Raw genomic sequence first — 15142 nt, forward strand, 5'->3', positions numbered from 1 at the left:
GGATGAGAGTCTCTGAGCAACAATGGCATCATGCAAAATATAATAAACAGCAGCTTTGTCAGAGTCTAAGACCTTGCTGTTGCACACATATGCAGTCTCCAATCATGAGCAGGTACACAAACAAACACAAGCTTAGCCCTGTGTCATGGGTGACAGCTAGGAAAATGCAGGATTATTGTCAGTGTGAAAGGAACAGGGAAGCAGAGTATAGCACCCAAAAGGGTTCTTGTATTGTTAAGGTGTGAAGCCTGTAACAATACAAGAGCACTTTTGCTTGCTATATATAACCTGCTCAAAAAGGTTCTCTATAGAACAGTATACAGCACATTTATGCACATTTTCCCTTTCATGCGAGGGGTTCTTTGAGTTTTCATGGTTCTATAAAGAACCATGTCCTTTACTAAAGAACCCTTGAAACACCACCTTTTTTAAGAGTGTAGCATCACTTAAAACCTATAATGTCAGTACCTTTATAGCAGGCGTGTCCAATCTTTCCCACAAAGGGTTGATGTGGCTACTGGTTTCCCCTCCAATAAAGCAGGAGATCACCTGATCAGCGGTTTGAAGATGAACTGATCAAACAAGTGGAGTCAGGCGTGCTCCAGCTTTTTTGGAGTGAAAACCTGCAGTGAAAACCAGCCCTTTGCGGATAAGATTGGACACCCCTGCTTTACAGCCTAGCTATATCCTTTGGATATACTTGGGTGCTCATGTTAAGGTACTCGTTTCCAGTCAAACAGCTACTGAGTACAAGATTTACAGTGTTAACAGAAAATTACACAGAATTCTCAAATTTTTAATAATTTTTTCAGTATTTTGTGTGTCCACACTTTGCCTTTATTACAATTTCCATTCTTTTCAGGAGACGTGCTTTTGGTTTTTCAAAGAAATCTGCAGGCATATTTTTCCACACCTCCAAAGTTCACTCTTAGAAGTTGGTTGCATTTTCTGCTTCTCGTGATCCAAATTGTCCTGATTACAAATCTTAAATCTCCCTTTTTGGTGTTCTAGAGCAAATTTTGTCTATTTTCTTTTCTAACAGCTTCTTGGCAGCTATACATCCTTTCATTCTTTCAGATAGTGTTGATTTGTCTTTTTACAGTGAAAGGATGGACAGAAACACCATTTTTTCAGATCTGGAGCAAGAGTGGAGTTTTATTTTCTCTATCTTAAAGATTCAAGCTTTAAGTACTCTTTATCTAATGGTGACAGTTTTGGTGGTCTACCAAGTCTTGCACAGTTGTTGGGAGTTTTTCTCTACATTAAAAAAAATGTTTTTAAACAGTTTTGAAAACGGTTGTTTTGCTTTTTTCATTTGACTTTCCTCTTCCTTATGCAAGTGTATGATCTTGTATCTGAATATCGGGAGAACTATCTCCTGAAATATAAATAACTTACACTTAGTGACTGTTTTGAATGGAAATGTATACATATTTACATAATATGTACACTGGCCTCTGGCTGTTGCACAGTACTTTCAACAATCATGAATATGAGCAAATTTATAGCCCTTACTGGTGTTTAACTGAATAATTGGCCCATATATTGTGTTCACCTTTCAGTGATGCAGTGTAATGAATAGTGTAATATGCATAGTGATTATAGTATTTAAGAACTTGCACCTAGGATGGTTAATGGAGTATTTGATTACCCCTACACACCCCTAGACAGGAGTTGCATCTTTTGGACCTTTTCTGATGAACAGCTGGGGCTTTATCTTCACTGCTCTGTGACACCAGATTCTTCATTCTAATTAAGACGAGTCTCTCACCGGATGCTTCTCATCATACTCATCACTAACTGCTGCCTACGCTTCTGCCATCTGCAGATGGACGTGCATAGGAGCGCCTCTCGAAGAGGGCCCGAGCAGCTGCCACTCTACCATTACTTATGCTAACACATATCACCTTAGTTACTGCCGTCCGAGTCCTGAGGCCTCATAATGAGCTTAGAGCGAGCAGTGGGCACGGAGCAGATCGATGGAAGTGGTGGCTACAGGCACACACAGGTGTCAGTGCAAGGACACGAGGTGGGGGGGTGGCAGGTGGGGGGGGGGTGGCAGGCGGGGCGGGTGGAAGCCGAGCCCAACTAATTGGATGGGCTCAACAATCAGTCACAACCAGCTGTGGGAGTGCACTGGCCGGCTGCTGCTTAAACAGTCTAATGGAGCCCATTAATAAAGACTGAGTGTGCGCCAGAAGCTGCATGGGGCTGCAAGAGGAGGCTAAACAAGCAGCCGCAGGGAGATCGAAAAGCACTTCTCATCTGCCCACAGTCACACGTCTCAGAGCTGCACATTTCAGATATAACAAATGTGGGATACCTAGAAACGGATGGAAGTTTGAAGCTGTTCACCACGTTCCAGAATTAAGTTCAGTCTCCATCCGTCTGCCAACTTGAATGTAAAGTTTTTTTGTTGAAATACAAGGTGGTAGATAAAATAGTCACGCCAGCTGAGTAAGCAGGTCACTCTGTGTTTTGTTTCTCCATCTCAGGAAAAAAGCAATATGTACATTTTTTCGTATCTCTTGGATATGTATCGAAAATGTGCATTTATAATGAAAGACATAAAAAAGAAAGCTCAATAATATATGAGTGTGAGAGTTAACAAATTGTAAGACAACCTGTGTGGTTGAGTAATTGGGTACCTATATTGCAGGGCTGCCAGCTGAAGAAAAAGAAAAAAAAAATACTGTTCAAAATGACAGCGTATTTCAAACACAGAAAAGCTGCCTCAGGAAGGTGCAAAACTGGCAGACTGTAAGTGGAAACTCATTGACGGGAACAGATATCTGGCTGGGTAATTGCTAAAAAAACAGAGCAACAGCCTACTGAGCACACAGACACTTGGGGACTTGTAACCAAAGCCAGTGTCACATATACCCTAATGAACACTAAACTTAGACCTTCGCACAATAATACTTTTAACTCCATAGAGGTTTTCTTTTGCGAAAATTGAGCCAGACTGTGCTTCACGCTGTTAAACATGTTGGTGGACCTCTTCGGCTTGAAGAACGGATCAATTCCCTACCGAAAATGGCTCAGAAATACATAAAAGAAAAGAAGGATCGATGCTGCTCTGAAGGCAAAAGGCAGCCCAGTTCCTTTTTATATTGCCATACATAAATCGGTTGCTGTAACTAGGTCTGTATAATGCATACATTTAGTAGAATATTTTCTTAAAGTTGAGGAGAGAGCTGCAGTAGACATGAGCGCTTAGCAGAGCAGGACTCACCTTAAACTCCATAGGTGTGTACTTTTCATTCTTTGGCGTGGTGTTCCCCTTGTAGTTGAGGTGGTTAGGAGTGGTAGGGTGGATGACGGCAGACTCCTGTGAGGGTTTGTGGAAGCGCTGGCAGTACACATACACCAGGAAGGACAACAGCCCTGCACCCAGGAAACACGACACACCTGTGGCTATCAGGTGCAGCAGAGTGAAACCTTGGAAAATAAAGAAAACCAAGGTTACCAGGAAGAGGGCAACATTAAAAAAACAAATAATTTGTATACAAGTCGTTACAATCAGCTCTTGCTCTTTCCACAACTTTTTTCCTCCACAACCTGCTCACTTTGAGAAGAAATTCATCCATTATAGTCATATCACAAAAGAAAAAAACACTGTGACATCACTACATTCTTCATTACTAGCTCAATATGTCTGTAACAGTCATCACAGTGTTCCATCCAGAAGAGGCAGGTGTTGGATAGTGTCAGAGTGACTGGGGCTGCGCTGAGGCTCAGTGCTCTGATTAGCAGAGCAGTCATATCACTTGGCATGGCCGTAATGAGTGTGTGTGGAGATGGAGAGAAGAGGATGCCATGCCACTACGCTGCGCTGCTCTAATTGGCCGCTGAGCACACGAGAGAGCGCCGCTCTTGGGGGATGCTGGGTAATGAGCTGCTCATGGCTGGCTGCGGTCACTACCTGGAGAGAGCTCAAATTGGTATGGTGGCACCATTTCAGAGGGCAGCCGATACCCGCTGCGGCCCGCGTCACTGGCCTAAAAACCACCGGTTTGCTCCACTCTTTATGAATATTACCATTCAAAAGTTTGGAATCACCTTCCTTATTAATACTTTTCATTTTGTACACAATGGTAGATCAAACAATGCACCTTTCATTTTAAAAACTGGACACCAAAAGGTATTCTTAGAAGAGGTCATATCCTGTTTTCCCTGTATTTAATTTTTCTTTTTTTAAGATCAACTTATTATGTTTGTGTGGGTTTCTATATCAAAAAGGGTCAAGAGTCACCTTTTCACATGAGAATGTTTCAATCTTTCTTTACATCTTAGAATTGAACACGCTGTATTTTCATACAATAATTAATATAATAATAAACATAATTATTTTCACACACAATTTTCCCTCGCAACCTAGAAGGATAAGTGGCTTAGAAAATGTGTGTACGCGTGTGTGTAAGACACAATTTTACACATAATTTTTGTAATTTTGCCACTGTACACCAACACATTGAATTTGAAAAGAGGAAGTAATTGAACAGACAACACCAAGTGCTGAGTTTCCTCCCCTGAGATCCCTTGCCAGGCCTTCACTCTTTGTGGATCTTTGTGCCCCGTTTTGTCTTTAGTAAGTGAAAAGCATGCTCAGTTGGGTTAAGATCAGGTGACCAACTCTGCCTTTTAAGAACATTCCATTATTTGTTCTTAAGAAGCTCTTGTATGTATTCAGTATTCTTTATGGATTGGTATGCTGGGATAACTGATATGATCAATTATCACATTGATTTAAATAAGAGCTGATATGCAGTTTTTTATGGTTCATCTTTATTTAACTATTCTTTTTGTACTATCATTCTAATCTATAGTTAGTTAAAAAATAAATATAACAGAAAAAGACTCCACTTAATTTTAGGCTATGTAAAAATAACATCAATTAATTAAATACACATATTCATACTTTAGCAGCACTAAAGAAACAAATGAGGAAACAAATGAGGAGAACTGGGAGTTAACATGTTTACATTCTGTCTATATGGATCTCTTTAAACTAAGTAGTATTAGAAGCTGGCCCAGTTGATAGTCATACAGTTATTATATTTCAATCAGGAAAAATATAGGGCAAGACTCACAAGTGGTACACAAGAATAGTACAAAATTTACTTGGGCCCTGAGGATATTTATTAATGTAAATGACCTCTGTACTGATTAGTGGCGCAACATTTGTAATGTTGTATGGCTTTCTTAGTCATTTCAGAATAATTTACAGCTCCATTCATCATTCTGAACACATCCACATTTCTTTTAGAATTTAGAATCACTTTATACGATATCATTTGATCTCCATCCACACTGGTTTAACATTACTGAAAGTGTTGATTCCAAGTTTTTGAAAAGGAGTGTCTATTCATGTGAAGGTGTGGCTGAAGCGCAGGTGGTGCTGGCTGGCTGGAGGTTTGGGGGAAAGCAGAGTGCGGAGCGTGGAGAACGGCATCAGCTCAGGGGCAGCAGAGCAGCAGGCTGTGAAGAGCCCAGTTTGGCCCTGCGTGTCTTTCTTCCTCTTCCTCACTCCTTCCAGCACTCATTTACATTACTGAGAGTCTTGCAGAGGGAGCTCACAGTGGAGGGATTCCATTACCTCCTGAGGACTGCATGAAAGAGCAAGGATGCAGGAACACACATATTTGCACAGGAATACATACATGCTTGCTCACACCCATGCACATTTGAGTGCAGGCACATGGACACACTTGCATAACTGCATGCCGACATGCGTCCATCACTGCGCATGAAAACACCTGAAAACATGCTGGTTGATGCACTTACCCCCACATTGCTGGTCCTTATCATAGCCAGATGCAGGGAGAATCACTGAAAGGAGAGAAGGAGAGAAAGAGAGAGAGAGAGAGAGAGAGAGAGACTGTTACACACCAGCATATCTCTGCTCTACACACAACACACACACACAAACACACACACTCCTCTCTTGAGTTATAGCCAGAATGTCAATCACCACTGTCCTCTGCTCACTGCTGTGAAAGGCACATTCCTGGAACTAGGGCAATGCATAGAGGAGCGATGACAGTAACACAGCAGCGTGGCAGAGAGATAAACTCCAATGCTGTAGTCGGAAAATCAGTGATAAAGAAGGGAAAATAACATCAAAGCCTCTTCCAGTAGCATTAAAGTGTTATGAAATCATTCCCATCTTGCTCCACGTATACACCACAACAGTATTTAGCTATTAATGCTGAGATTTATCTCTTTTCACCAAACTGTGAGTGTATGCAAAAGTTTGTGTGACCCTAGTCAAATTTCATTTCACTGATTCTTTAAGTGAAAATATGTTAACATATCCACCTCAGAGAACACAATTCTGCACATTTCATGGAAAATCACTGTTTATTTGCTTAATTTAACATATTTGAAAAATAAATAAATAAATAATGCAGCTTGTGCAGAAGTTATGGCACAATGTTGGAAATTATAGAATAGAAATTCAGCAAATAAACAGACATTGTGCACTAAAATGTATTGAAAAATTAGACATTTAAGTTTCTTCCCTGCAGAGGACATGTACCTTATTTTCACTTAGTAAATCATCAAAACATGACCAGGGGTCTTCAAACTTTTGCATGTGACTGTATCTGCAGATGCTGAATGGCGCAACATACACTAACATGTCACCACCACATCAGTATTACAGAACTGGGTAATTGTAGAACTACAAAGTGCACCTATATAGAAAGTGGAGCTGATAAAATGGACAATGAGCACAGAAACAAGGAGGTGGTCATAATGTTATGCCTGAAGGATGTTTACATATAAATATATATATATATATATATATATATATATATATATAGTGTGTGTGTGTGTGTGTGTTTTGTTGTATAAAATCAAATATCTACCATTATTATACAAAACAAATTAGTACTAAGACTAGAGGCCAGTGGCAGTGTTAGTATTCCGTGTGAAGATCTGTGTTAATGCACATGGTTCAGTGATTAGAAGAGATCTCACTTTCCCACAGCTGCAGTAGAGTCCATTATAATCCCATTTCTCCGTTGTGCTTTTAAAGCTGATCTCAGATATGCTCAAGAGGTGGATATTCATCTGCTGGCAGATGGATGTGGAGGGTGAGCACGTAGACTTTTTTAATTGAGATGCACAAATCTCCTTGATTAATTTTAGGCAAAATTGCCCTCTCTCCTCACTGTCCAACAGACCTTACGATTTCAAACGCGCCTACCCAAAATTAGAGTGAAATTGGATGTGAGCCTGCGTTGTGACATAACATTAATATTAATTACAGTGCCTGATTCACTTGGTATTCCGCTCGGCTAACCTCTGTTCTAGCAGCCTGGAAGCGATCAGTTCTCCACTTATAAAACCCACTTCCACTCCACCGGCCAGAGTGATGAATCAGTGCAAGTAAACACATTACAGCTAATCTATCTCAAAGCCAACAGTGGATTTTGAAAGGGTGTAAAAATATATTATTATTTAATAGGCATGACACTGAATTACACAACAGCAAATTCATTTGCTGTCAAGCTGAACCTTTTGGCACATAGAAGAGTGTACGACCTTGTATGGGATTTGGTGAAGTGGCAACAGAACACTGAATATATCTGAGTGGGTTCAAGCACACGAGGCTGGGTGTATGAGCGCGTGTTTTTGGATGTACTACAGCACTTTCTGAACCTTGCCCGTGACTCTCACTATATAACCACTCACTCGTGTTTTGCAGGCAGAAAATTCTCCATAAGGGGGTGCTATTAGTACTCAGATTGATGGTGCTTCATAAGAGCAAGGCTTCACATCAATTTAAAGAATCGTTTTTGGGAAAATGGTTTAACACTTCAAAAAGGTGGCCGATGTAGGCCACAGAAACCGAAACATCCATTTTGTAGACATTGGATACATTTTTACAGGGTGATTCAAAAAGATTAATCTGATTTCAAAGCGGCATATTTTTACAACCATGAGGTACCTAGGCACCAATTACATACCAGTTGAAAGAGGGGGGTCATAGAGTTTCTGACTGTCACTATAGCAGTGAACCTCCAGCAGCAACCTCCAAGAAAAAGATCACCAGCATCACCAGATCTTATGCCGTGTGACTTTTTTTATAATTTACTGGATTGTTCTGTAATGATATGCTAGTGAATAAATCATTTTGAAATCGGCTAATCTTTTTGGATCACTCTGTATAATAAAGATATATTAGACAGATATATAATACAGCTGCACTGAGGAGAAAATAAGACAGTTCCATACATTAATGCTGTCACGTTTCAGCACAAAGAGAAATGTTCAGAGAAAGCCTACAGCCTTTCTAAATGAAAAGTGCTTGAACAGCCCTATATGGCAGAGAAACATGGTCTCTTGCCTAAATTCTCCAAATGAAAAATAATAATAAAATAGAAAATTAAAAAATTCTGTATCAATAGGTTATGGCAAAGTCAGGGAAGCCAAAGGTTGTGATATATGAAACCGAAAATGGAAATGTAGCAAATACAGCTTTTCTGTTCATAAGACAGAAGTTCTGCCCATTTCATCAAACTTTTGCAATCATTTTTCCTTCTTCTCAATTACCGCACATTGGTGGGCATTTCTGTGCTTGTTATGATCTTTGGCAATTTTGAGTGTAAACATACATTTCAGATGATTCAGATGAGCCTATTTTAAGAAAAAGTGATTTGCTCAGTTAGCTGCTGACTCTTTTTGCACAGGCAGCTGTTGTTGCCAAGGGAGACGGTGGACAGGTGAAGTGGATGACACTAAACTAAAGCAGACAGGAACTGTAGCACTTTGTCTCATTGACTTCAATAGGCATGCAGTATCTAGCTTTACTATATATACAACTTTTGGTTTGATGGAAGCAAGCCGCTGGGCAGCAAAAATAGCAAAAAATTTTTAATGCACTTTTATTTTATCACATACAATTTGAACAGAAAACCAATTGAAACATAGCTATTGACACTGTTTGCGCTTGTTGTATGTATGATATCTCACCTGGGATTTCGTTACAATCTCTGGTCTGAGTGCTGTTCCCTATACATGGAGTCAAGCCCTGAGTGCCACACTCTCGAGTGCGTAGCTGCAGACCCGTGTCGTCACACGCAGACCACACGGTCCAGGCCATCCAGCCACCTGCATGAACAAACATTTGCAAACACACGCTTTCAAAGAGAAGAGGGTCGGCTGTCTAGCCAGGCCGTGACTCTCTGGCCCACACACGCATATGAAACAAACAGCACCAGAGCCCTGAAACAAAGGCCCAAACAATCACCAAGGAAACACTTTCAGAGAGAGGCAAACCGAAGTGTTTACTTAGTAGAGACTTTGAGGAAAACATGGACACACTGGCGTGCCGGGGAAATTGAATCAACAAATAAACTCATTCTTTTAGTTTTTCTGAGCTGTTGGAATGTTTGGCAGCAACAAAATCTTACAGTGCCATCTCAGCCTCATAGGAATTCCTCGTTTATAAACAGAGGAGGACGAGACTGGAGCTGAAATGTCTGAAATCTCCATTTCAAGCAGCCAATGCTGGTGGGAGGAATTCATAGCTATTGTAGCAAATGCCCCCTCCTGTTTAATAATGATGCTAAGCAGTGCGGATAATTGCTACATCCATCTCTGTTTATTTGCCTCAATCAAGCAAAGTGTTTGCTTAGCAAAGTCAGGGGGGGAAAAAAGAGGGCCAGTGGCATTGATGGACTGAGACTGCTTCTCTTAATATACATGAAGCTTCTGCACCTGCCCTTCACCCATTCCTACTCTCACAACATCTTTAATCAAGCCACTCGCACAGAAACACTGTGCAGCCTGGGCCATCTGATTGGCTCCTGAGTGACAGCCTACAAGAGTCTTTAATCTGCAGTGACTAGGTTTAGGTGATCATTATGCCATCACTTAAGAGATGGATGGAAAAAAGAAAGAAAACAGCCATGCAGACAGTTGACGGAACTGTGCATGAGCATGTGTCGGCTTTTGATGCCAAAGCAAAACAAACTTTGTTTGTAACAGTCATCAAAAGGGAATTAGTTTCCTGTTGATTGATGGCTTATAAAAGCTTCCATCTTTGCCAGGTTTGTTATGACTTGTTAGGACATTGTAAACACAGGAACCTGAAACATACAGCACAGCATTCAAGGAAAATTAAGTGCACAATAAGGAAGGAATAAAACATGGGCTAAAACAGAAGCATTGCAGCGCTTGTTAAATCAGAGAGGTGTTTTTTTTTCCTTCCTCTTTTTAGGGAATCAATGCCATTCACACATATGATTCCAAGATTAGCTCACTTCATAAATATTTGAGTTTCTCCTTATGGGAGCAGCTGTGCTGGTTCTGTACTGGAAAACATTGAAGCCCTTGTTCTACACTTCAGAATATGATTACAGCGCTACATTGTGCTCATGCGGTGTTTCTCTCTCTCTTTCTCTCTCCCACATCTATATAGCACTTATGACCCTCTGGGTATCTCTAGAAAATAATACTTGTGTTGTATAGACTTGCAGTGAATGATAGGTCTGGGAACAGTGCTCTCATAGCAATAATGATCAACTGCGCAACAACAAACCTTTATTACATTCACAACAGCTCTATGGAGATGACAACAGTGACAATGTTCTTCTTAAAGGGGCGGCTTAGCCAAATGTCAAATTTGTAGACTTTTCCTTTCACAGCAGATCAGTCAAGACATGTTTAATGTCCGATGCTTGCTTCTTTAGTTTTGCACATGAGCTACAGGCTACTGTAACTAATAAGTGATTAGCTTATACCAATTAGTAACGCACAACATGCATGTCTAAATCAGCAACCATTCGCCTCAAACTGCAATGACCTACTGCAGGATCTCAGCTAGACTCACTTAGGTCCATATTTGATATACTTGTGCAAACATATGTTACATAGCTAAAAACAGCAGTAGAGGTCACACTGAAGCCTGAATTATCTGAACTGTTATCAGTTTTTATACATAACAGTTTGGCACACAGCATGCAGACTGCACAGTGCTAATTGGTAGCTACTGAGAGGAAATGTGCAGACCTACACTGTCTGCTGACAGTGTCTGAAACATTTTGAATTGCCTTTTATTTCACCATCGGGAATTTCTGATGAATCTAGAACTTTTTCAAACAGACAAAATGACCATACTACTATAATAATACTATAATACTATAATAACTAAAAAACCCACGGCATGAACTGCATTTACTGTCAGTTAAATGTTGGATTTTTCTTAAAGCTGAAAGAAGATGCAATAATGAGTGAGGAAAAAAAAAACTGTGAGGCACCCTGTAAAGCCTGAAACAATAATTTTAAAGACACAGGTGTCATTTTGGAGTTTTTCGGACCTTGTCATGCATCTTTGCGTATTAATGTCACACAGGCTCAGACAAAAAAAACAGCTCAATGTATATGTCTCAAGAGTTTTCTTTGAATGATCTTTCAACGTGCTCGTAATCATCAGATTCATGGGCTTGGGGAATGCACCCAAACAACTACTGTTACGAAATTTTCTTCCACAGTTGCAGTTATTCATTTCCACCAGAGCGGTCTCCAAATCGCCAAAACCTACACAGTAGTTTTTAGAATTTGTTCTGTCGTCATAGTGTCAGATATAACCGAATATGGAAGGTGACACTGAGCATGTTATGTTGCTGAGCCTGTAATTTCACTACCTGTAATTACAACACTAATTTTACTATTTATTTCAGATGCAAACTGCAAGAGGCTTCCTGATTACTTTCCTTCTTTATAAGCTACCATAACTTGTTAGCTGCAACAGCCTAGAAACTCCAGTGCAAAACTACAGAAGCAATCTCTGGACATCAAACATATCTTGGCTGATTGATAACATTTTAAGATTACATATTTCAAATTTGATTTTTGGCTGTGTCATTGCTTTAAGAGTAGTAAAATGAGTGGAGATGGACAGACAGAAGACTGCAAAAACATCTGGATCTGCTCTTGTGCATACAGACTGAGGCGTACTCCATTGGGAGTGCACGGTCAGGACCCGTGGCTGGCAGTAATCTGAGACTTAGAAATGTGTGTTTTTTTTCCCCACTAACTGTTGGTCCTGAGGTGAGCTTACCCTGGCAGGCGTGTGTGTTGCACAGCGCCTCCTCTGTATGCAGGCCAATGCAGATGTCCCCTCGGTGGGCGGGGGCAGGGTTGGTGCAGCTGCGCGTCCGCTGGTAGTGCCCTCCGCCACAGGGCACTGAACACTGCGACCATGGAGACCAGCAAGACCAGGCGCCTTTCACTGCACAGACCAGACAACACGCACACGCACAAAAAACACCACATACACACACAAGCACAGGGCGATCAGGCGAGCGGGAAAAGCACAAACAGTGGGATAAGCAGACACACGCAGCACAAACACAAGGCGCCCACAAACAGGCAAAACACACACAGCGATAATGGGATGGGCAGACAACAAACACACAAGACAAAACACAACAGAAGCAGGGATCAGAAACACTCACAGTGCTGACAGGCAAACATTTCATTCCAGTCATAAGAAAACCTTGTATTTTTTTGATATGTAATTCTTTTAAATAGATATTTTGAAAACACCTGATGCCCTTTACCTCGAGTAAACATTTTATGATGAATAAACCCAAATAAAGAGCTTTTAAGATATATTAAAGGAATACTCCAGCATTTATCAACCAAATCTCTGTTTGCAACATCTGTAACACACACTCACCACAGATGAAAATTTAGACACGTTTCCGTGTATTTCTATACAACATCAAAATTTTATTGACTTGAAGCACACGCAGAGCACCTGCTCAATGGCTTTTTTTTTTTTACTGTGCATTTTTTATACAGTAGGTTTTCAGTTCTTATCTACATACTGGGTAATAATAGTCCAGACAGAGATTGGTAAGTAGCCATTAGTTCAAAAAGCACTGAGGTATTTCTTTAAAGGGGACTTTTTGAATGTCTGCATAATTCTATGACTGAGATGTAAGAAAAGCAATTCAGAGTGGTCTGATGTGAAATGATTCACTGTAAAAAAAACTTTCTAACCGATTTCTTTACAGTGGTGCTGATAGGAACATAATGTTTGTATACTGTACTGCAATATTTTCTTTGCTATCCAAAATGACCAATGACAAATGTCTTCTGAAGTTTTATACATAATGTGAACAGTAAAACAACTAAATCTGATAAAAATCTAATTCTGATAAAAATCAAAACTAACAACAATGCATCAGGCAGCATAACCATTTTGTGTGATAACTTTGTGTTGTAGCTTTTGGAGATATAAACTCGACGTCAGGTTCCTATCAACATCATGGTCAACATTTTTGCCTTGACAAGTTTCTCTAGAATGGAGTGTTTCTCATCAAACCAGTCTGAATGACATTATTTACAGCAGTAAACAATTCCCCTTAAACAGATGCTAGAAGTGCTTTTTCCTCCTCCTATAAAATTGCCATTTCCAAAATATGAGGTTTTCTTATGACAGTGATGATTTGCTGTGGGATGCAATGGGGGAAGCAGGCATTCAAGCAGAGTGAGGTGCTCTCACTTCCTGGCCAGCACTCTTCATTAGCCTCCAGCAGCACCATCCACACCTGAGCCTGACCATTAGAGCATCAACCCACTGCTTCTACCCTTTGTCACTGCTTAGACGTTCACCACCCCCTCATAAAAAAGGCTCTGCTTTATTGGCACTTCCTCTCCTGTTAGAAGCTGCTGCAATCCTCCGCTGATTTTTCATCAGATTGATGGGGTGGTGCGAGAGGGGTGAGTTGTGTGCGTGTGTGTGTGTATGTGTGTGTGTGTTGAGGGGGCTCCATTTCCCTGCAGCAGAAAACTCTATTTCCTCCAGTGGATTAGAGCGGTGAAGTGGGGCATGACCAACCGCAGGGTGACTGCAAGGTGGCCGCACCGACTTGAGTCCAACAACTTGGCACACACACAGAAAAGGGTTAGGATGGCCACACATACATCTGAGCTAAGTGGTAAAGACAATGTGGAAATAGAAATGGTTGTAAACACCGCTGGTGCGGAACCTACACTTAATAATGCAGTACTGAGTGGTATAAAATATGCATCTTTCTCCTTTTAATTATTGGCTTTCATCTCTCTCTGTCTGGCATGTGGCTATTAATATGATTGAGAATGCATCCATTAGCCTTCAACCACTGGCCTTACTGGCCTAATTCATTTAAAGCAAGGCCTACACTGCATGCTTTTTAGCCTGATTTTAATTTGATTTCCCCTTCTGACAGATTTTCATAATCGGAAGTTATTTTTTCAGGAGGCCATATAATATTTTCAAACATGCTTGATTTTTTACCGATTAATATGTTCATGAGTCCTGTGAGATGGTGATGTAACTGAACGAGTGATGCAGGCAATAGCCAATGAGGGAACAAATATAGAGAAAAGATGTTAAAGAGATCTCAGAGACAGAGAGGCTGCTTACTAAACACTGGCAAATAAGAGCCTTGATGATGTGTATAATGTGTGAATTCAGATGTAAAGTCTCTACAATTTCAAGTCAGCCAGCAGTTCGTAGAAAAATACTTCCCCAAACTCTTGCTGTAGAAAATAATATCTGTGTTTCACAACCACATACTCATCCCCAGTTTGTGTTTCTGCTTTGTCTCTTGTGTGTGCATAAAAACACAAACAGGTTCAGTCCAGTTTCAGCTTTATTTATATCGCGATAACGGGGGGAGATTTGGGATTTTTTGTGCTTTTTGAAGTCAAAACTTGTTAAGTCTGTGATACTCTCCTTTTGCTTTATCCTCTAGTCCGCTTTCTCACAACAAGAAATTCTGTAAAAGGCTGACGTTTAGTGTTTGTCCGACTTAAGCTGCTCTCATTAGGAGAGGAGTGAGAGTGATTCTAACAAAGACAGTTGTCTCACAATCAATGCAATAGATCTGTGATATTTTACTATGGCTCAAGGCCAAGCTTGTAGATATTCATCCATTACAAGACGAAAAATCAGGTCAGGGAATCTGGTGATCAAGGTGACAACAGAATTAACAGACTTTCCTTTACCGAGCTGTCTGTATAAATCATTCGATTTGGTAATTATAGAATGTCTGCAAAACTCTGTGATTGCTCTGCCAGGGCAAGAAAGGCTTTGAACATGGGCCTCAGGCCCCACTGGGACATCTCAGCTATCCAT

At 40.5% G+C, this 15142-nt stretch overlaps 1 protein-coding gene across 4 annotated transcripts in view; it reads right to left on the minus strand.

The window, feature by feature from the left end:
- The window catches only part of sema5ba (sema domain, seven thrombospondin repeats (type 1 and type 1-like), transmembrane domain (TM) and short cytoplasmic domain, (semaphorin) 5Ba), a 159841-nt gene that overhangs the window by 2992 nt on the left and 141707 nt on the right, over positions 1–15142 (minus strand). For 3 of the 4 annotated variants that reach the window (XM_017709528.2, XM_017709526.2, XM_017709527.2), the window contains 4 exons: positions 12074–12244; positions 8983–9120; positions 5788–5832; positions 3236–3441 (listed from right to left, as the gene is read on the minus strand). In XM_017709528.2, coding sequence (XP_017565017.2) covers positions 3236–3441; positions 5788–5832; positions 8983–9120; positions 12074–12244 — 560 coding nt within the window. The remainder of the gene's footprint in view (positions 1–3235; positions 3442–5787; positions 5833–8982; positions 9121–12073; positions 12245–15142) is intronic. The other variant, XM_037539216.1, reaches the window with a different exon arrangement.

Source organism: Pygocentrus nattereri, chromosome 6 (assembly GCF_015220715.1).
Source record: "Pygocentrus nattereri isolate fPygNat1 chromosome 6, fPygNat1.pri, whole genome shotgun sequence".
In the NCBI taxonomy this organism is placed as follows: Eukaryota; Metazoa; Chordata; class Actinopteri; order Characiformes; family Serrasalmidae; genus Pygocentrus; species Pygocentrus nattereri.